This window comes from Aquarana catesbeiana, linkage group LG12, assembly GCF_042186555.1.
Source record: "Aquarana catesbeiana isolate 2022-GZ linkage group LG12, ASM4218655v1, whole genome shotgun sequence".
Classification (NCBI taxonomy): domain Eukaryota; kingdom Metazoa; phylum Chordata; class Amphibia; order Anura; family Ranidae; genus Aquarana; species Aquarana catesbeiana.
In genome coordinates this window covers 106718730-106742339 of record NC_133335.1, presented here as the reverse complement: position 1 = coordinate 106742339, position 23610 = coordinate 106718730, and the positions used below count along the sequence as shown (strand labels likewise).

At 42.7% G+C, this 23610-nt stretch overlaps 1 protein-coding gene across 1 annotated transcript in view; it reads right to left on the bottom strand.

Annotated features, from left to right (window-relative positions):
* The window catches only part of GPR179 (G protein-coupled receptor 179), a 585836-nt gene that overhangs the window by 253754 nt on the left and 308472 nt on the right, over window positions 1–23610 (bottom strand). The window contains exons 3-4 of the mRNA XM_073608265.1: window positions 5512–5596; window positions 5115–5308 (exon numbers count right to left, since the gene is read on the bottom strand). Coding sequence (XP_073464366.1) covers window positions 5115–5308; window positions 5512–5596 — 279 coding nt within the window. The remainder of the gene's footprint in view (window positions 1–5114; window positions 5309–5511; window positions 5597–23610) is intronic.

The window sequence follows — 23610 nt, the reverse complement described above, 5'->3', positions numbered from 1 at the left end:
TTGACTCTCTTTCGATAGCTAATGGCCGGATAGCAAGAGGCTGAATAAATAGCATAACAGTCACAATCAGTGGGTCTGGAGTCGAGAGCTAGAGCACCAAGCGACTTCACTCCGCCATGTCCAGGCCACGCCCCCCGTAACTGTTTTTTAAATTGTTAAATGGATGGGTTTACTTCTGCTTCAAGGTCCTGAAAGCATATAGGGCGGGGCCTATACCCAGCTGTGCTGACATGGAGCCATCAGGAAAAAGTGTTGCATTCACATTTAGAAAAATAAAAATGATCACATCAACAAGAGATGAGGGAGCCAGGTGTAGCTGCCTGTTCCTCTGCCTCCAGCAGGTTGTTTTCTCACACAAATGGACAATGGCACTGTGAAGGAAGCCAAGAAAGTCATATGCAGCTAAAGCAGGAGCTCGGCTGGAGTGGATTATGCAGCACTCACTATATGTAAAGCCCTGCTATAGGGTTCACAGGCAAGCTGTGTAGAAACTGAGAACTGGAGGCACTAGTGGCTAACGGCTCCCCGCTCCTGCATGTGGGGAACAGGGGAGTCAGCCGCCACAGGGAAACATCTTTAGCTGCAGTGTTACCATGACAACGTGTTTCAGGGGTGTGCCCCCCTTTATTAAGTCTTCTCTCTGTTAGTTGCTAGTGCAGCCAGTTCTCAGCTTACCTGTGATCCCTTAGCGTGGCTTCATATATAGTGAGCACTGCATAACCCACTGCAGCCAAGCTTCTGATTTAGCTGCATTTGACAGGCATGGGAGCACTCTTGGCTTCCTTCTCAGTGCTATTGTTTATTTGTGTCAGAATGAACCTTCTGGAAACACAGAACATGCAGATACACATGGCTCCATCTCTTGTTGATGTGATTGTTTTTATTCATCTAAATGTGAGTGAAACACTTTGTTTTATTGGAACTGAATTAAAGGCTTTAGGGCCCATTCACGCCAGATGCAGTGGGATGCATTTTTGACTGCACCCAAACTGCATAGACATTTTAAAATACAGGTTATTCTATGGGCATAGTTCACACTATTGCAGTGCAAAAAAGTACAGCCTGCTGCATTTTTCTGCACTGCAAATGCACAGAAATACAGGCAAATGTACTGCAATGCAGTGTATAGCAGTGCACATAAAAGCCCAAAGAAAAAAGAAGACAGAAGTGACCCCAAAATAAAATGCAAGCTTAGGAAAAAATGCACCTAAATGCATGCAAATGCACATAAAAATGTACGTTAAATGTACTTCAGTGCGTATGCAAATATGCACAGTAAACGCAGAGTTTCTAGTGTGAATGGAAACAGCAGGCTGTACTGTGCTATGACCTGTGCTTTTTTATGTTTTTTTAAAATATTCGTAATACCACGGAATTTGTGCTCAGAAGAATTTCATGAACAGTGAAACACGTAAAATAGTCAGTGAAACAATCAATAAATAATCATTTGTCCAAAAGTTTTCAATCCACCAGTGATATTCAATCAAAGTAAGAAACTGATCTTGTTATGTAAAAATCTTCACTTGTATCCCATCACCAAATGAGTGAATTACATACTCATCAGAAGATGAACCTCACAAATAGAGGTGTAATCACTTTGTGAAGTCAATATCTCCACCTCAGCCACTGCAAGAGATCATACACCAGGAACTCCACAGAACTCCACAGAAGACAGCCATTCCAATCCAAGGTCGGAATCTCACCCAGGGACTTGATCCTGCACATATGGAGGGAATGCTCTCTACCAACCTCAAATAAGACAAGGGGAGCCGACTCTTAGGGCTGGTTCACACCACAATTTCTGCATTTGTGTTTTTGATGCATTGCGGCATGTTTTTGATGCTTTCCAGTGCGTTTTTTTTCCCTTTTATATCCTTCATCTCAATTGGGGACAATTGAGAAAATGTGCATTCCAGTGCATTTTTAATGGGTTTTTCTGCGTTCCAGATGTGTTCCATACAGAATAATTGCAACATATTTTACTTTCGTTGACTGCACTTGAACGTACTGCACTGGTGTGAACTAGGGCCTTTGGAATCCATGTTAGGCATGTCCATTCATTTTTGATGCAGAATAAAAACACACCGGACTGCATCTGGTGTGAACCAGCCCTTAGTGAAGTAAAATATATTAAAGAAGAAATTTACATCAAATCAGTTAAAGCGGAGCTCCAGACGTTGTTGTGTTTATTCAAAGTCAGCAGCTACAAAAAGTGTAGCTGCTGTCTTTTAACAAACACACACTCAACTGTCCCACGATCCAGCGATGCGGCCACCCGAATCTTCGCTTCTCTACCTCGCCTCTCCCCGGCACTGGGATTACAAATGTGCACATGTGCGAGTGGCGCTGCGCCTCCTCAATGGTCGGGCAAACTTCTGGGACCAGTGACACATCATAGAAGAAGATTGCAGGGAGGGAGGGGGAGAGGTGAACTTCCACTCGAGTCGCCCAGGCAGCCCGAGTAGAAGTGGGAGCAGGGAGCTGTCAAAACTAGGTACCTGCTCAAACAGGTTAGCTGAGTCAAACAACATGGTAGTAATAAACATTTTTACAGCACTCTTGCAAACACCAATTTACATGGCATAACCAATCTGGTGAAGATTTGGCCAACGTGGACCACATCCTGATCAGCTCCCAGCTTAGTTCAAAGATGAAAGTGCAATGCCAAGACCCAACTGGGAATCTGACCACTACCTCACCCATGCCTACGTACAGCTGAAATTACAATAGGCAAAGCACAAGGCCCCTTTACTAGGCAAATTGAACTGGGCATGTCTAAGGGACCTGAGGCTCAAACAAGAATAACAAACTGCTCAATCAATACAACAATTTTTAGCACTTGATCAATTGAATGATTTTGATTCAAAAGAAAAATAGATATCAGAATGTGCCACCCCTCTGTGTCTACCCATTCTCCATTGGATACAGTCACGGGGGTACAGCCCATATACTAGTAAGAGGCCCGAGCGTCTAGAAGGGCCCGGCTGTCTGGCAGGGATGGGAGAAGGCAGGGGCGGGTGCAGGGGAGCTTTGTGGCTGCACTGGCTTTTGGAATGTGTGTGAGTGTGAGTGTCATTGAGCTCACATCGGGCTCTTTGCTGCCACCTCTGGCAAATTACTGCATGTGCACCCCTTGTGTGTGCTGCACAAGAGCTGGGACCAGGAACACCACCTAACAAGTAAGGGCTGTTCTACAAGTGAGGGGGGAAGTTGTGTGTGTGTCTGTGTACATGTGTGTGTATGTGTGTGTGTGCGCCTGTGTACATGTGTGTGTGTTTGTGCCTGTGTACACATGTGTGTGTATGTGTGCCTGTGTACACATGTGTGTGTATGTGTGCCTGTGTACATATGTGTGTGTGTGTGCCTGTGTACATATGCGTGTTTGTGCCTGTGTACATATATGTATGTATGTATGTGTGTTTGTGCCTGTGTACATATATGTATGTGTGTTTGTGCCTGAGTACATATAAGTATGTGTGTGCCTGTGTACATATGTGTGTGTGCCTATGTACATGTGTGTGTGTGCCTGTGTACATATGTGTGTGTGTTTGTGTACATATGTGTGTGCCTGTTTACATATGTGTGTGTGCCTGTGTACATATGTGTGTGTGAATGTGTGCACAAGATCAATATGTAACAAGAAGCCTACTGGAATAGTGTGGCAACCAACCTTACTGCTAATCACTTTGCATGCTAAATTGTGTTGTTATCATTGTTAATCCATTTTATGCTTGCCCAGTTACCAATCCTTATGGGTGACAATATATTAATGTAGCACCCTCTAGTGTAGAGCGCTAGGTTGTACATAGGTTTTTTTTCTGTACTGTAGGTAAATTGTTTGGGTTGGCTGGCAGCCAAGTCTGTGTTTTGAATCTGGGTCAGGGTGAGTGACTCAGGGAGGCTGGATGACTCATCAGGCAACACCTCTGGTACTTCTCCCTACTTGTGGAACCTTGGAGAAGCTTCCAGAACAACCAGAGGGAGGTTAAAAGGAGCTGCTTGGAGTAGTGAGGAGGGAATCAGCCAAGTGGGCTGGCAGGGAGTAGGCCCCTCTTAAAAACTCAGAGTCAGGCCAGCAGGGGCAATATGGAGTTCGGGTGGAAGCTGGAAATGGAGTGCTGAGGAGGCTGTCGGAGGCCCTTGAGGGTAGCCCCCTAGTCTGAGGGGGTGACTTCGGGCCTGGGGCTCAGGTGCTGGGGGGGATCCTCTCAAAACACATGGATGCATGGGAGCAAAAGTGAGGACAGCAGGAGCCAGCGAGCATGTCCAGGGAGAAGACAGCTGGGTGGCTGGTGAGTGAGGCAGTCTGGGAGGACTGTGGGAAATAGCCAGGAGGGCTAGTGAAAGGGGTAGCTCCAGCCAGGTGGGCTGGCAGTACCTGAAGTGGTGGTGCTGGAATCAGTAGCCACAAGAATGTAGCTGGACACTGGACTTTACACCAAAGGGGCCCATGTAAAGGGCTGTTGCTTGATCTGGCTGAGTGCCTAGCCAGATCCCTTAAACAGTGTTCCAGCTGGGTCTGAGTTGTTTCTGCAAGCAAGTGATGTGCTGGAGAAAAAGGAGTGTACACAGAGAGTATATATTGTTTGAGTGTCCCTGAAGAGACTTTGTTCCAACCAAGTGGGCATCCCATGATACCCCTAACCCCATCCAAGTTTATTATCCCCTAAATAAAAAAACAAAACAAAGTTGCTGGACTGTTTCCTGTCTCAGGTGAGCCCATAGAAATTTGGTGTGCCTGGCAGGGTGCAGGGTGGGGGATCCATTTTTACCCGCGGCTCCTACAGGGGATGCCCTACATTAAGGTTTCTCTTACTCATGGTTTGGTGCCTGTTTTCTATTGGGTACTAAGTATTACTTTTGGTAATTTTCTGTTATATTGTATGCTTGCACACTCAACCTAGTGTGTCAGAGGGGCTGAGGTTCTTCAGAAGGTCAAAGCAAAGAACAGAGGACCCATCCTATCCAGCAGCTCAATATGCACAATCAAATATTTCTTCACTTTATATATTTCTGCCTCAATTTTGAGTTTGACTGGGGTTCCAAAGGTCTTGGGTCATAAAGCACAGTTCTGCTGGGGACAAAAAAATAGTTTCTTTCTAGCATTTACTTACTTTGCTTTCTCGGAAGTTGTAGGAGACCAGCATGCTCAAGAAGACTCCCAGCATCCCAGCTGCTTGCAATGATAACACAGTAACACGAAGGGCCCAGTCCTCTTCCGCCACACAAGGAGAGTCATCCACACAAGTGGTACATCCCTTACTACAGCGCAGGCAGGCAGTGACACCTGGATAGGAATTGTCTAATCCTGCAAGGTGTATAGAGATTAATGTAGAGGCACGCATCATGCGTTAGTGTATTTAAACATGCACATCTACAGCTATACTTATGCATGCACATTCATACACAAAAATATATAACACAATCCAATATTTACATATAGATTATTATATACACATAGTACACAGCTAGGTACATATACACAGATATTTGCGTACAGTGTTACATTACCCTCAGTCTGTGTCCTGTAATAGCCAGGCTGGCACACGCATCTGTACCTGCCCAAGATGGAGCCGTCTCTTTCATCCGATATGCACTATGGAGGGATACGCAGCTCAGAACATGACAACCACATGCTAGTGCCAATACAGGACATGTCTACAAAACATCCTAGTCAATAGATACTTCAAGTAATTTGTCGATTTCTCCTTTCTGAAATGTTTTTGGTAAATGCACGCAGTGTCAAACTGACCACTATGTTAAAATAATTATATAAAGTAGAACTCCAGCCAAAACTTTTTTAGGTTTGGATAGGGAGCTAAAGGGAACCCTTAGCCATGTTTCATTGTTGTTCCTATTAAGGAAATGTATTGCAAAAACATCCTACCCCTTCCTGTCCCGGGGACAAAAATAAAAAACTGGGGAAATCTATTCCCTTTGGAGACAGACAACAGCACAAACCTAACTGGCACTCACATTTTCCTCATTCCCCTAATAAAAGTTCTTTATGGCTGTCTATGTCCTCACACTAATGTTTCTCCTTGCTTCTTGTCCTCATCTGTGTCCTGGCTGGTTTCTTTATCACTTCCTTTTAGACAAATAATAATAATAAATAATAATAATAAATCAAGGAAGTGTTAAAATTTCTAACAGTTATTTTAATGTTTTCATAGCCTCCTACCGCACCATACATTTTTTATAATTATATTAAGTTTCATAAGGACAGGAATTGAAGAAATATTTCCCCACTGGGTTCATAGATAGAAATAAAAGTCATACAGGAATGTTAGTCTCACTTTATCCAAAACTGAAACATTTGGCTGGAGTTAGGCTTAAAGCTAAAAATCTCACAATAAGGGGTGTCCCTGTAAAGAGAAGAAATAATCATTATCTGTCCCACAGCCATACCACCTGATCTTCACTCTCTAAGAAAGAGGTCTCAAACTGGCGGCCCTCCAGCTGTTGCGAAGTCCCATCATGCCTCTGCCTGTGGGAGTCATGCTTGTAACTGTCAGCCTTGCAATGCCTCATGGGACTTGTAGTTTCGTAACAGCGGGACCGCCAGTTTGAGACCTCTGCTCCAAGAGCTACAGTGGGAGCATTTTCAGCATCAAGCACAATTCAGGGTTGGGTACATGCCTGGTCTGCTACTGAACATTGAGGTTTGATTTGTTAGCTCCCTACATGACTTAGGGGCCAGCCAATCAAGACACGCAGCGTAGAGTGGGTGACTAGGCAGAACAGCCCACATAGCTGCTATGGGGCACAGGGGTTTCGATGAGTTTGTCTGATGATTCAGGCCTGGTTCACACTGATGCGGTGTGGGAAGCCCATTAATTCCTGTGTGTTTCTCGCACCACATAGCAACCGCACTCACTGTGTTCGTGTGATCTGCTGAGGGTGTCATTTAAAAGGTAACAACACCCTAAAAGCAGGTTGCAAACCCATACCTCCCAACTTTTTGATATGAGAATGAGGGACACCTACAGTATTAGCAAAAGTATGTATGCATAGGACAGGGCTACGCTTCCTTAAGGGAGAATTGTACAAACAAAAAGATTAGTTAAACCCACAAGTGCTTTTTTTTACCACTACTATTCCTTTATATTGACTTTTGACATTTTCAAATGCAGCAATTTAGAAATTGGATGAAAGATTTAGCACTGGGAAATACTTTTGGAAAGATAAAAAATGCGTTTTATATACAACTATATAGATCAGACCAAAATGAGGGACAAATGAGGAGAAAAGAGGGACAGAGGAACTTTGTTCCAAATCAGTGACAGTCTCTTGAAATCAGGGACAGTTGGGAGCTATGCAAATCCAGTGTATTTGCCTGAACTGGGTCACATGGGTGTAAACACCCATGTGACCCGGTTCCAGTGCGAACAAAAAAAAGCTGGTCGCACCTTTTTTATGTAGATGAAGTGCGATTTGAGCCATCCAAAATGAATGGGCTCAAATTGCACCGCACAGATTCACATGTGATTTGCACAGGAATGCGGCGCGATTCCTGTGCGAATCACATGTGGTGTGAAGTGTGAACCAGAGCTCAATTCTAGGAGAACTGATGTTCAATGCATAGGATCATGCTTTGGAATCATGGTGTTTGCAGATCTCCTTTGCATTCCACCTATTTAATAAGTTTATTGCCCTTAGAGCTTCTGGTCATTCTGGCCAACACTTTAAAAGTAATCCCGTATTATGCCTAAAACAGTATACCTGGGGCTGAAAAATCTCTGAGTTTCTATTCAACTAAAAAGTGATAAGAAATTTGAGGTTTGTAATTCTAAAAAAGTCACAGTTTGCATTATGATTATAGCGTTAATGTACATGGGATCTTTAATAATTGTGTAAAAGTATAGAATTTATATAAATTTCTTGTTTTCCAAATTACTAAACCACAATGTTCAGCACTTTCTGGCTGGGCTGGTACAAGTGGTGTGGGGGCTTTAAGTTTACATCAAACTTTAGTTTATACCTGACAAAGATGAAAAAATACTGGTGATCTATTTAGCAGCTAGCTAAGAGTTCAAGTATACAGTATGTGAACCCTCACCCTGTAAAAAAACAACCCATTCAGTTTAAAATAGAAATGCAAGGCAAAACATTTGTGTGTGTATATACGGTATATATATATATATATATATATATATATATATATATATATATATGGAACTCAGTTCCACCACCTCCAGCTCAGGCCCTCTGCTCCCCACTATCGCTCTGTGGCAGCCAAGCTGTCACTTGTAGACACAGAAGCTGGACTTCTATGTTTACAAGTGATAGTTTGGCTCCCTCAGATCTGATCTCCTGAGTGGCTCCCACTGAGTGCAGGATGGGGAGAAGGGGGATGCAGGTGCCCGGGGTGTGTGCAGGGCATGGTTGAGTTTCTGCACCTATTATCTGAGAAAAAAAGCCATATATATATATATATATATATATATATATATATATATATATATATCGATCATCTAACATTATGACCACTGACAGGTAAAGTAAACATTTATTATCTCATTTCAATGACATCAAAAAGTTGGTGGGATATATAAGGCAGCGAGTAAGCATGTTGTTCCATCTAAAAGTTGATATGTTGAAAGCAGAAAAAAAAATGGGGAAGCATAAAGATTTGAGTGACTTTGACAAGGGCCAAATTGTAATCGCTAGTTGACTGGATCAGAGCAACTCCAAAACTGCAGCTCTTGTGGGACGTTCCTGTTCTGCAGTGATCATGACTTACCAAAAGTGGTCCAAGAAAGGAAAACTGGCAAAGCTACAACAGGGTTATGGACGGCTACGGCTCAAAGATACAATTGGGGGAGTCAGGGGTGCAAGGCTAGCCCATGTAGTCCAATCCAATAGAAGAGCTACTCTAGCTCAAATTACTGAAAAAGTTACTACTGGTTCCAATATAATGGTGTCAGAACACAAAGTGCATTGCAGTACATAGTTTGTTGCATATGGGCCTGTGTAGCTGCAGACCAGTCTGGGTGTCCATGCTGACTATTGTTTACAGCCAAAGTGCCAAAGTTGGACCCATGGAGGTCCCACCTCACGACTTACAGGACTTGAAGAATCTGCGACTGACAGCTTGGTGCCAGATAACCACAGAATGCGTTCAGAGCTCTAGTGGAGTCCATGCCCCAACAGGTTATAGTGGAGGTTATAATGTTATGGTTTACCGGTGTGTAGATATATATATATATGTGTAGATAGATAGATAGATAGATATCAGTATATACAGTATCTCACAAAACTGAGTACACCCCTCACATTTTTGTAAATATTTTATTACATCTTTTCATGTGACAACACTGAAGAACTTACACTTTGCTACAATGTAAAGCAGTGAGTGTACAGCTTGTATAACAGTGTAAATTTGCTGTCCCCTCAAAATAACTCAACACACTGCCATTAATGTCTAAACCGCTGGCAACAAAAGTGAGTACACCCCTAAGTGAAAATGTCCAAATTGGGCCCAATTAGCCATTTTCCCTCCCCGGTGTCACGTGACTCGTTAGTGTTACAAGGTCTCAGGTGTGAATGGGGAACAGGTGTGTTAAATTTGGTGTTATCACTCTCACTCTCTCATACTGGTCATTGGAAGTTTAACATGGCACCTCATGGCAAAGAACTCTCTGAGGATCTGAAAAAAAAAAGAATTGTTGCTCTACATAAAGATGGCCTAGGCTATAAGAAGATGCTAAGACACTAAAACTGAGCTGCAGCATGGTGGCCAAGACCATAGAGTGGTTTAACAGGACAGGCTCCACTCAGAACCAGCCTCTCCATGGTGGCCTAAAGAAGTTGAGTGCACGTGCTCAGCGTCAAATCCAGAGGTTGTATTTGGGAAATAGATGTATGAGTGCTGCCAGCATTGCTGCAGAGGTTTAAGGGGTGGGGGGTCAGACTGTCAGTGCTCAGACCATATGCCACACACTGCATCAAATTGGTCTGCATGGTTGTCGTCCCAGAAGGAAGCCTCTTCTACAGATGATGCACAAGAAAAGTCTGCAAACAGTTTGCTGAAGACAAGCAGACTAAGGACATGGATTACTGGAACTATGTCCTGTGGTCTGATGAGACCAAGATAAACTTATTTGGTGTCAAGACAAGTTGTGTCAAGCATGGTGGTGGGAGTGTCATGGTCTGGGGCTGCATGAGTGCTGTTGGCACTGGGGAGCTACAGTTCATTGAGGGAACCATGAATGCCAACATGTACTGTGACATACTGAAGCAGAGCATGACCGCCTCCTTTCTGAGACTGCTGCAGGGCAGTATTCCAACATGATAGCGATCTCAAACACAACTCCAAGACAACCACTGCCTTGCTAAAGAAGCGGAGGGTAAAGGTGATGGACTGGCCAAGCATGTCTCCAGACCTAAACCCTATTGAGCATCTGTGGGGCATTCTCAAACAGAAGGTAGAGGAGCGCAAGGTCTCTAACATCCACCAGCTCTGTGATGTCATCATGGAGGAGTGGAAGAGGACTCCAGTGGCAACCTGTGAAGCTCTGGTAAACTCCATGCCCAAGAGGGTTAAGGCAGTGCTGGAAAATAATGGTGGCCATACAAAATATTGACACTTTGGAACCAATTTGGACATTTTCAGTTAGGGGTGCACTCACTTTTGTTGCCAGCAGTTTAGATATTAATGGCTGTGTGTTGAGTTATTTTGAGGGGACAGCAAATTTACACTGTTATACAAGCTGTACACTCAATACTTTACATTGTAGCAAAGTGTAATTTCTTCAGTGTTGTCACATGAAAAGATATAAAATATTTACAAACATGTGAGGGGTGTACTCACTTTTGTGAGATACTGTATACAAACCTATAAATACCTTATAAGTGGTCACATGACCCCTGTTCTCTTGGCCATTGGAAGATAGGCATGCTGTGCATCTAACACAGGTATTTCACACAAATTCAAAATAAAGAAAACAGGATGTTATATAAAAAACTGCGCTAGAAATTAGAGTCCATAATGAATGACATCAAGGAAAAAATAAGTCAAGAAAAAAGTGTCCATTAAGAACATGAAACACCACCACCGTGCGCCTATAGATAAATGTGCTCATCCACCGTAGCTGTTGATTCAGCTTACCAGACGGCAAGCTTAAAAAGGCAAGTGGCGAGGGCAGGAGGCGGAGCCTAGCGGAGCAGACATGCATTGTTAGAGCTCCACACCGCTGAGGAGAGAAGAGAAGGACAAAGCGGAGCCTGCAGGCTCAAAAGGTATCCATTTGAACCTTTTTGCCCCAGGGAACAAACTGTGAAAGTTTGGGCAGGAAATATGGTACTGGGAGGAAACCGTGGCAGAAATAAAAATCACCTCAAAAAGAGCTCACAGGCACTCACTGCAGCTGAAGCAGCTCCAGTCACCTCACAATATACAGCATCAGGGCGCTCTCACAGACAGAAAATGTCACAGCAAGACTCTCCATTTGAGTCAGATACAGAACAAATCCTCTCACAAACTTCTCCACAAGCCTCCTCAGCATCCCCAGGAATATTATTACAATTTGAAAAGATGCTTCATAAGGCTTTAAAACAAACCTCAGACCAAATAACAAACAGCCTAACCAAACAAATAAGAGAGCTGGGAAACCGCACCGCAGCCTTAGAAATAAAAAAGGGTTAAATTGAAATTACAACCCAAGAAAATATAACAGAATTGGAACAATTAAAAAAAGAGAATTTAATACTTCAAACTAAGCTCGAAGATTACGAAAATAGAGCCAGACGTTCAAACTTAACGCATAAGGGGAATACCTGAAACTGTGACAGACCTGCAATCTACTATTACTGCTCTATTACAAGAACTAAAGCCAGTAATCCCTATTGAACGTTTAGAACTGGACAGAGTACACAGAGCCCTCACAGCCAAAAAGAAAGATGTACCCCCACGTGATATAATCACAAAATTTCATTATTACAGAACGAAAGAACAAATACTAATTGCTGCAAGAGAAAAAAAGGAACTTAATTTTCAAGGACACAATTATCACATTTTTGCTGACCTATCCCAACTTACTATTACTAAAAGACGATCCATGAAACCCCAACTAATGGAACTGCAACGCCACAACATTATGTATCAATGGGGCTTCCCCTTTTCAGTCAGATTTAACTAGGTACAATTTACAGAAGCAGATCAGCAGATGAACTACAACAAACCCTTTTAAAATTAAATCTGACAGAACCCACAAGCAGCAACACTCCCACACGCAGAAGAATGGCATCATCTTCACCTTCAGGCAGCACCCAGAAAATTTCAGAACAAAATGGGAATCATCATTCTCACAAAAGAGGCCGTTATGCCACATCATCCATGGACCAAGAAGATTCAATGGACTGACATCCTAATTCCTGATATCTCTTCATTTATTATACTAAGAGATGGTTCTCTATAAAAAACCTGTATTTATAACTGAATGTAACTGCATTCTGATAGTCACACACTGTGTGGGATCATGTTACATTCCAGTTATATTTCTTATTACTTCTGATTCATATAGCCTTAGAATATATAAGTGAAATAAGGAAATTCTTGTTCAGTTATATATTATCAGGTAATAACAATAGATTTATTACTTTTTAGGACAAATATGTTCAATAATCCAGAAGTAATGGAAGCTTTTTCTTTCTTTTCTTAAAACAAATATATTATTACCTAATTAGTTCCTAGAATTATGTTTTTGTTTATTCTAATCTGAAGCAATACAACCTCAATTTTATGAGTTAACATATCTAAACGGTTACATATGAATAAAATATGTAATTGTTTACTCTAAAAGGGTTAAAATCCCAAAATAATTCAAACTATCTTCATCAATACCAAAGTTATTAACAGTACCTTTCTAACTGAATTATTTAGCCTAGGGCAAGACTAACCATATACAACCATCCTGGAATAAATAATTTCAACAAAAACTATATTCTGCACTCCAATTAATGAAACATCATTTTGATGTCTTTTGACATAGCACTTCTTTCCTGTGTACCCCCATTAGCCCTCCTCATTCTCCCAACCATATTATGTGGGAGTGTGACGAAGGCACTTATTCCCCTGAGAGAGATATTTATTCTCTTTCACGGGTAAATTGTGATTACTTGCAAAAAATAATTTATACAATGTATCATCTAATCTCATATGTTTTTTGTTTACTCTTTACTCCAGAATTCACTGGTTTCTTTTCTATCTATTCATCTCTTCAGTCCACACAGGTTGATCTGCGCAGTCAGCTCTGCATAACAAAAAGTAAGTCAAAACTATTTGATCTATTGCCATGGCACCACTGAATATACTTTCCCTGAATGTTCAGGGAATAAATGTCCCTCAAAAAAGGACCAAAGCCTTCCGTACTTTCCATAACAAGAAGGCTCACATAGTATGCCTCCAAGAAACACACTTCACCATAGATTCTACTCCAAAATATATTTCTCCTTTTTATCAACAAATTTACACGGCTTCTGCCTGTACCAAGCAAAGGGGAACTCTAATTGCATTTCACCGATCCACACCTTTCACCTTATCATCAGAAATTAAAGACCCAGAAGGTAGATACCTGATACTCATGGGTTATATAATGGATACAGCAATCACGGTGATTTCCTACTACGCTCCTAACAAACAACCTACACCATTCCTCTCACATATATTACAAGTGATTAATACACACAAAATAGGAACAGTGATAATGTGTGGGGATTCGAACCAGGTCCTCCTCCCATTTCTAGATAAATCACCTTTTACACCATCCAAAATAACCTCTAGATTACCTTTTTCTCAACTTCTTTCCAAATACAATCTGGTAGATTCATGGAGAGAAAGTAACCCAATGAAAAAGAAATTCACTTATTTCTCACACCCTCATCAAACCTTCACCAGAATAGATCATATTTTTCTAACAATAGGAATGATACCAGAAATTATTGCATCAGATATAATTCCGATTCCGTGGTCTGACCATAATGCAGTATACACTACTATAGCCTCAGCCATACCAAAAGCGCATGACCCAACGTGGTACTTACTGGACATAATGCTCAAACACCCACTACATCAGATGGCCATTGAACAAGCTTTAAGGGAATACATATCAATTAATAATACAACAGACATCTCCCCAATAACACTGTGGGAAGCTCATAAGCCTGTCTTGCTTGGTACAATACAAAGACAAATGGCACTATTTAAACGGGAACGCAAAAATCTAGCAAAAAAACTAGAACTCAATTTTAATGCAGCCTACATATCATTTCAAGATAATCCATCTCAGAGTACAAAATCTCATCTGGAAAAATCTAGATTGGAATACGATCTATTTCTCACTGAGTCAGTTGATAAATCCCTCAAACGCTCCAAACACAATTTCTACATGAATACAAACAAACCAGGTACATATTTGGCTCGGGCATTAAATTCAACTAACAAATCTTTCAAACCAATACGTTTGAAATTATCAAAAAATGTTTACACTTGTAATCCAGTTAAAATAGTCCATAAATTTCACTCACATCTCGCAACTTTATACAAGACAAACAATGAATTTAATCCTACAGAAGCTGAATCCTTCTTCTCAAAAATAACCTTACCTGAGTTATCTCAGAATCAAAAAAGCAGTTTGGATGAGCCTATAACTATAGATGAAGTTGCTAACGCCATAAAAGACCTAAAACTTAACAAAAGACCAGGCCCAGACGGCTACTCGGCTTTATACTATAAAACATTCTCAGAAATACTCTCTCCCATTCTCACTGAAACTTTTAACAAACTTCTAGATGGACATTCTTTTCGGCAAGAAACACTAATGGCAATTGTTTGTATGATCCCAAAACCCCTTTCTGATGATACTTCCTGTGTGAATTATCGGCCTATCTCTCTGTTAAACCTCGATATTAAATTATTAGCAAAAATAATAGCAAAACGCCTCAATAGCATTATAGGAAAATTAATACATAGAGATCAAGTAGGCTTCATGCCAAATAGACAGGCAGGCGATAATATACGCAGGGCAGTGTTATTGGCACATATTGCTAAAAAACGGAAAATCCCTTTATGTTTTCTATCTCTCGATATTAAGAGGGCATTTGACACAGTATCCTGGCAATATATGCAATATTCATTACAAAAATGGGGTTTTGGACCCCACTTTTTAACATGGATCAAAGCATTATATAATAAACCCAAAGCCTATATAAAATATGCTGGATACAAATCTGAAGCCTTTAATATCGAAAGAGGTACCCGACAGGGTTGCCCATTATCTCCCTTATTATTTGCCCTTATACTCGAACCCATGGCCCAATACATCAGAACAAACCAAACTATAACTGGCATTGAAGTAGGAGGTATTACACACAAATTATGTATATTTGCAGATGATATATTACTTTTTCTATCATCACCACAGGTCTCTGGTCCTAACTTAATACCAGCTCTTGATGGATTTGCAGCCCTATCCGGCCTTATGATTAATCCTAAGAAACGCCTAGTGCTTAATATTTCACTCACAAACATGGAATTGATCCCGGCTAGGGCTGCACTCCCATTCACATGGGCAGAAAAATCAATCCCATATCTTGGAATTCATTTAACAGCATCTCATTCTGACTTATTCTCAACCAATTATCCTCCTGTATTAAGACAGATCACAAATCTAATAAAACAATGGTCGCAACTTCCTTTATCCTGGATAGGGAAGATTAATGCAATCAAAATGACTATTCTACCCAAATTGCTTTATCTATTCAGAGTCCTCCCTATTCCAATTCCTTCCTATTTTTTGAGAATAGTACAAAAAAGAGCAACTTCGTTTATATGGGGCTCTTCTAAACCATGTATACCTATACACACACTACATCTTCCCAAAAATAAAGGAGGCCTGGGATACCCTAATTTTACTAACTACTACAGAGCAGCACATTTGGCCAGTCTGTCCAAATACCATGCAAAACAGGAAATCCCATTATGGGTATTTATAGAGGCTTCAGAAAATGACCCTCTATTAATATCAAATTTATTATGGCTTGATCCTAAAGACCGCTTTAAAATTCATAATCCCATAACTAAACACTTCTTATCTCTCTGGGATAAACTAAAAACCAAATATCAGTTACAATCTCCACACAATCCTCTCCTTTCTTTTATCAGAAATCCGGCCTTTTATCCGGCATGGATCTACCCAAATTCTTTTAAAGCTTGGACAACATCAGGCATTCAGACACTAAATGACTTCATAGCATCTAAATCATTCCTTTCATTCCCATCGCTTAGAGAAAAATATGATCTACCAAACTCTGAGATATTTAGATATCTCCAAATCAAAAATTTCTATACACCATTCCTAAAGGGGGATACACCATTATCCCAATTATCCATTTTTGAATCAATCTGTACAAAAGATCCATTTGCTAAAGGTACAATTTCATCACTTTATAATCAATTATATGGAGTAGCAAATCTTAATAGACCCTCTTACGTTCAGAGGTGGGAGGAGGACCTGGGACGAACTTTAGAAGACACGGACTGGTCTAACATATGGCTCACATCTAAGTCATCTTCACCCAACATCTTAGCACTGGAGACAAATTATAAAGTCCTAACTCGCTGGTACCTTGTACCCGCTAGAGTGGCAAAATATTCACCTAATACCTCAGCTCTTTGTTTTCGAGGATGCCCAGAAATAGGCACATATTTACACATATGGTGGACGTGCCCAGTAATCCAAACCTTCTGGAAGGAAGTCTTCGTGATTGCATCTAAAATATTTAAAAAAATAATACAACCAGATCCATATTTAACTTTACTTAATCTAAAACCGGAATGGTTAACACTCTCTCAATTCAAACTTATGATCCAACTAATAACGGCTGCAAAACAAACAGTGGCCAAGGCATGGAAATCTCCTACATTGGTACTAGCAGAAACAATTCACAGAATGAATAATACAATGTCCCATGCTAAGATGGTAGCCATCGATCAAAATCAAATTCCAAAATTTGAAAAACTTTGGCATCCTTGGATAAAACAACAGTTCCTGTCAACCTTCAATGACTCTGTCCTGTTGCCATGGTAACAGATTAAATGACTTACAGAGCCACCCATTCTAAGACTTCAAAGAGAACTAAAGCTTGCCGTCTGGTAAGCTGTATCAACAGCTACGGTGGATGAGCACATTTATCTATAGGCGCACGGTGGTGGTGTTTCATGTTCTTAATGGACACTTTTTTCTTGAATTATTTTTTCCTTGATGTCATTCATTATGGACTTTAATTTCTAGCGCAGTTTTTTATATAACGTTTTGAATTTTGGTGTGATCGCACTGTATACTGCTGCTTGTTGCTACGTTTTTGTTGTATTCTTGTTGTATTTGCGGTATTCTTACTATTTTATAAAGAAAACAGGATACTTTTTAATACAAGTACATGGAACAACATACACAGGGCCAGATTAACATAGGGGCTATTGGAGCTGCAGCTCCAGGCCCCTTACCTTAAGATAGGCCTATCACAAAAAAAAAAAACAACAACAAAAAAGATTGACTTCAAGGGTCGGCGACCAGGGGTCAAATAGAGCCCAAATTTAGGGGGTAGGTAGCTGAAGGTCTACCCCACTACTGGTCAAAATTTGGGGCTCCTATCACCTATGGTCCTGGAGATACAGGGCTCCTTGCGGAGCCTGTCAGAAGCTACATACGGAGTGGCCAGGTTAAATACAAGCTGGCACACTCTGTTTGCAGCAGACTGAGAAGATGAGCTCACTGTGCCTCTCCTCACTTCTTGTCAGAGACACTGAGGTCAATGGATAGCTTGGAGCCTGCAGAGTTTGACAGGCAGCACCGCCTGTCAAACTCGCTCGCAGTAGCAGCATAGTCCAGCAATGTAAAACTGCCATTCAGCCATGTAAAAAAAAAAAAAGAGGAGGCAGTAGCACCTCATGAACGCCAGCTGCTGCTATACCACTTGTTGAAAAGCAATACATCACAGATCACTTTTCAGAGGGCAGTAAGCATTACTGCAAATGTGAAAGAAACTTGAAACACATCATTCATTTCACACTCACCACCAACCAGGTCACTCCCCAGCCACTTTCCATGTTAGCCATCTCCCTTCAACTTATATCACAGGTGACCATTTCCCAACCTGCAGATGACAGACCCTACTCCAAAAGATATCACTCCCAGTTACTTCCCCCACCCACTGATTGATATCCCTCTATGACCACCTCACACCCCCCTGCTGACAAACCTCTCTCCCCAGCCTGTCCCCACACACCTTCTCACCTGCTGACCTGTGGATGGGGGAATCACTCCTGCAGTGTTATTGTGTTCTGCCAGTGGGGAACCTTCCCTACCCACACAATACAATGATCAGTGTTGCTAACTATAGCTGGCAGCATTGACTGTTTTTGGGAAAAAAGTGACAGGCTGGTTGTACTCAAGTCGATTAATAGATTGACTTGTGTACAACCAGCTTGCCCATACATAGATTGACTATAGCTGGTCTCTGCCTAATTATCTTAATTTCAATTCATGTATGGCCTGCTTAACCACTATGCAGTCCCTAAACATCCTTCCACAAACCTTTACATTTTTCCTTCCCAGATTCCTATATCCTTCTCGCCTGTACATAGTGCCCACTGTCATACCCTCCACACTCCTCTCCTATACATAGTGCCCACAATTATACTCTCCACACTCCTCTCCTGTACATACTGCCCACTGTGATACCCTCCACACTCCTCTCCTGTACATACTGCCAACTGTCATACCCTCCACACTCCTCTCCTGTACATACTGCCACCTATCTTTCTCTTCACACTCCTCTCCTGTACATACCACCCTTATAATACCTTCCACACTCCTCTCCTGTACATACTGCCCCTTTCATACCCTCCACAATCCTCTCCTGTATATACTGCCCCCATCATACCCTCCACACTCCTCTCCTGTACATACTGCCCACTGGCATACCCTCCACACTCCTCTCCTGTACATAGTGCCCAGTGTTATACCCTCCACATTCCTCTCCCTCACCTGCACATACTTCCCACTTTTATACCATTCATACTCCTCCCCTATGCCTCTTACACACAAAAATAGTTTTTTTTAAATTATATTGAATATCCTCAATGTTACCAGCTATTTAATGGGCACACTTTTGTTCCATCTTCACCCTGTCTTCCTTCCGGGTTCTGTGCCTTTGGTCACTTGCCTTGGCCGGGCTGTGTTGCTGTCACTTCCACGCATGCTCATTCGCATCCTCCCTCTCTCTCTCATCCTCCCTCCCTTACCCCTTACCCCTCTCTCATCCACTTACTCTCTCTCTCATCCTCCCTCTCTCTATTTAATTTAATTGTTATAAAAAAAAAATTTGTTATAGAGCTAGTTCATTGCTATTTCCTGCATTCCAACTAGAGCATCTGTGAGGGGTTGCAGTGTTGCGGCACCAGTGCCTAAGGCCAAATTTTTCAGCCCCTGTTCAACAGGGACATGTAATTACTATACTTGATATAATATTTCACAGCAGGGCCCGTTCCAGCGCCCACCAAGAGTAACTGTGAGGACTTACAGTGTTGTGGCACCAGCACCACCACCATCACCAAAGGCACAATTTTTCTGCCCCTGTTCAACAGGGGCATGTAATTACAATTCTTGATCTAATATTTCACAGCAGGGCTCTGTGAGGGCTTACAGTGTTGTGGCAACACCAACACCTAAGGCCACAATTTCTAAAGAGTATATAGGGCAGGCCCCTTCTTTCAAACATCCAACTTACAAACAACTCCTACTTGCAAATAGGGATGAGCCGAACACCCCCCTGTTCGGTTCGCACCAGAACATGCGAACAGGAAAAAAGTTCGCTCGAACACACGAACACCGTTAAAGTCTATGGGACACGAACATGAATAATCAAAAGTGCTAATTTTAAAGGCTTATATGCAAGTTATTGTCATAAAAAGTGTTTGGGGACCTGGGTCCTGCCCCAGGGGACATGGATCAATGCAAAAAAAAGTTTTAAAAACGGCCGTTTTTTCAGGAGCAGTGATTTTAATAATGCTTAAAGTCAAACAATAAAAGTGTAATATCCCTTTAAATTTCGTACCTGGGGGGTGTCTATAGTATGCCTGTAAAGGGGCGCATGTTTCCTGTGTTTAGAACAGTCTGACAGCAAAATGACATTTGGAAGGAAAAAACACATTTAAAACTACTCGCGGCTATTGCATTGCCGACAATACACATAGAAGTTCATTGATAAAAACGGCATGGGAATTCCCCCCAGGGAAACCCCGAACCAAAATTAAAAAAAAAAAAAATGACGTGGGGGGGTCCCCCTAAATTCCATACCAGGCCCTTCAGGTCTGGTATGGATATTAAGGGGAACCCCGGCCAAAATTTAAAAAAAAAATGACGTGGGGTTCCCCCTAAATTCCATACCAGACCCTTCAGGTCTGGTATGGATTTTAAGGGGAACCCCGCGCCAAAAAAAAAAAAAAAACGGCGTGGGGTTCCCCCAAAAATCCATACCAGACCATTATCCGAGCACGCAACCTGGCAGGCTGCAGGAAAAGAGGGGGGGACGAGAGTGCGGCCCCCCCCCCTCCTGAACCGTACCAGGCCACATGCCCTCAACATTGGGAGGGTGCTTTGGGGTAGCCCCCCAAAACACCTTGTCCCCATGTTGATGAGGACAAGGGCCTCATCCCCACAACCGTGGCCGGTGGTTGTGGGGGTCTGCGGGCGGGGGGCTTATCGGAATCTGGAAGCCCCCTTTAACAAGGGGACCCCCAGATCCCGGCCCCCCCCCTGTGTGAAATGGTAAGGGGGTACTTACCCCTACCATTTCACTAAAAAACTGTCAAAATAGTTAAAATGACAAGAGACAGTTTTTGACAATTCCTTTATTTAAATGCTTCTTCTATCTTCCTTCATCTTCTTCTTCTTCTGGTTCTTCTGACTCTTCTGGTTCTTCCTCCGGCGTTCTCGTCCAGCATCTTCTCCGCGGCGTCTTCTATCTTCTTCTCCTCGGGCCGCTCCGCACCCATGGCATGAGGGAAGGCTCCCGCTCTTCTCTTCATCTTCTTCTTCATCCTCTTCTCTTCTTCATCTTCTTCATCTTCATCTTCTCTTCTTTTCTTCTGCGGGCCGCTCCGCATCCATGCATGGAGGGAGGCTCCCGCTGTGTGACGGCGTCTCCTCGTCTGACGGTTCTTAAATAACGGGGGGCGGGGCCACCCGGTGACCCCGCCCCCCTCTGACGCACGGTGACTTGACGGGACTTCCCTGTGACGTCACGGGGAATGCCACAGGGAAGTCCCGTCATGTCCCGTGCGTCAGAGGGGGGCGGGGTCACCGGGTGGCCCCGCCCCCCGTTATTTAAGAACCGTCAGACGAGGAGACGCCGTCACACAGCAGGAGCCTCCCTCCATGCATGGATGCGGAGCGGCCGCAGAAGAAAAGAAGAGAAGATGAAGATGAAGAAGATGAAGAAGAGAAGAAGATGAAGAAGATGAAGAGAAGAGCGGGAGCCTCCCCTCATGCCATGGGTGCGGAGCGGCCCGAGGAGAAGAAGATAGAAGACGCCGCGGAGAAGATGCTGGACGAGAACGCCGGAGGAAGAACCAGAAGAGCCAGAAGAACCAGAAGAACCAGAAGATGAAGGAAGATAGAAGATAGAAGAAGCATTTAAATAAAGGAATTGTCAAAAACTGTCTCTTGTCATTTTTAACTATTTTGACAGTTTTTTAGTGAAATGGTAGGGGTAAGTACCCCCTTACCATTTCACACAGGGGGGGGGGGCCGGGATCTGGGGGTCCCCTTGTTAAAGGGGGCTTCCAGATTCCGATAAGCCCCCCGCCCGCAGACCCCCACAACCACCGGCCACGGTTGTGGGGATGAGGCCCTTGTCCTCATCAACATGGGGACAAGGTGTTTTGGGGGGCTACCCCAAAGCACCCTCCCAATGTTGAGGGCATGTGGCCTGGTACGGTTCAGGAGGGGGGGGGGCGCACTCTCGTCCCCCCCTCTTTTCCTGCGGCCTGCCAGGTTGCGTGCTCGGATAAGGGTCTGGTATGGATTTTTGGGGGAACCCCACGCCGTTTTTTTTTTTTTTTTTTGGCGCGGGGTTCCCCTTAAAATCCATACCAGACCTGAAGGGTCTGGTATGGAATTTAGGGGGAACCCCACGTCATTTTTTTTTTTTAATTTTGGCCGGGGTTCCCCTTAATATCCATACCAGACCTGAAGGGCCTGGTATGGAATTTAGGGGGACCCCCCCACGTCATTTTTTTTTTTTTTTTAATTTTGGTTCGGGGTTTCCCTGGGGGGAATTCCCATGCCGTTTTTATCAATGAACTTCTATGTGTATTGTCGGCAATGCAATAGCCGCGGGTAGTTTTAAATGTGTTTTTTCCTTCCAAATGTCATTTTGCTGTCAGACTGTTCTAAACACGGGAAACATGCGCCCCTTTACAGGCATACTATAGACACCCCCCAGGTACGAAATTTAAAGGGATATTACACTTTTATTGTTTGACTTTAAGCATTATTAAAATCACTGCTCCTGAAAAAACGTCCGTTTTTAAAACTTTTTTTTGCATTGATACATGTCCCCTGGGGCAGGACCCGGGTCCCCAAACACTTTTTATGACAATAACTTGCATATAAGCCTTTAAAATTAGCACTTTTGATTTCTCCCATAGACTTTTAAAGGGTGTTCCGCGGCATTCGAATTTGCCGCGAACACCCCAAATTGTTCGGTGTTCGGCGAACTTGCGAACAGCTAATGTTCGAGTCGAACATGAGTTCGACTCGAACTCGAAGCTCATCCCTACTTGCAAACAGAAGAAGACAACAGGAAGTGAGATGAAATCTACCCCTAGGAAGGGAAATTCTCTCCTGTAATGCCCCGTGCACACGGTCGGACATTGATCGGACATTCCGACAACGAAATCCATGGATTTTTTCCGACGGATGTTGGCTCCAACTTGTCTTGCATACACATGGTCACACAAAGTTGTCGGAAAATCCGATCATTCTGAACGCGGTGATGTAAAACACGTACGTCGGGACTATAAACACACATGGGTTGGACTTGATGGACTTGTGTCTTTTTTCAACCTCACCTACTATGTAACTATGTAAACGGGGCAGTAGCCAATAGCTTTCATCTCTTTATTTATTCTGAGCATGCGTGGCACTTTGTGCGTCGGATTTGTGTACACACGATCGGAAATTTCCGACAATGGATTTTGTTGTTGGAAAATTTTATAGCCTGCTCTCAAACTTTGTGTGTCGGAAAATCCGATGGAAAATGTGTGATGGAGCCTACACACGGTCGGAATTTCCGACAACAAGGTCCTATCACACATTTTCCGTCGGAAAATCCGACCATGTGTACGGGGCATTAGAGTCAATATGGGAAAAACGTTTCTCCTTTCCACTGATGCTTTATCACCAATCCTTGTTTCAGTAAAAACCCCAAATTTTCAAAAAACAGATTTTTTGGCTGGAGCTACACTTTAAAAATGTACCAGTTCAAAATTACAAACAGATTCTACTTAACAACAAACCTACAGTCCCTGTCTTGTTTGCACCGCCT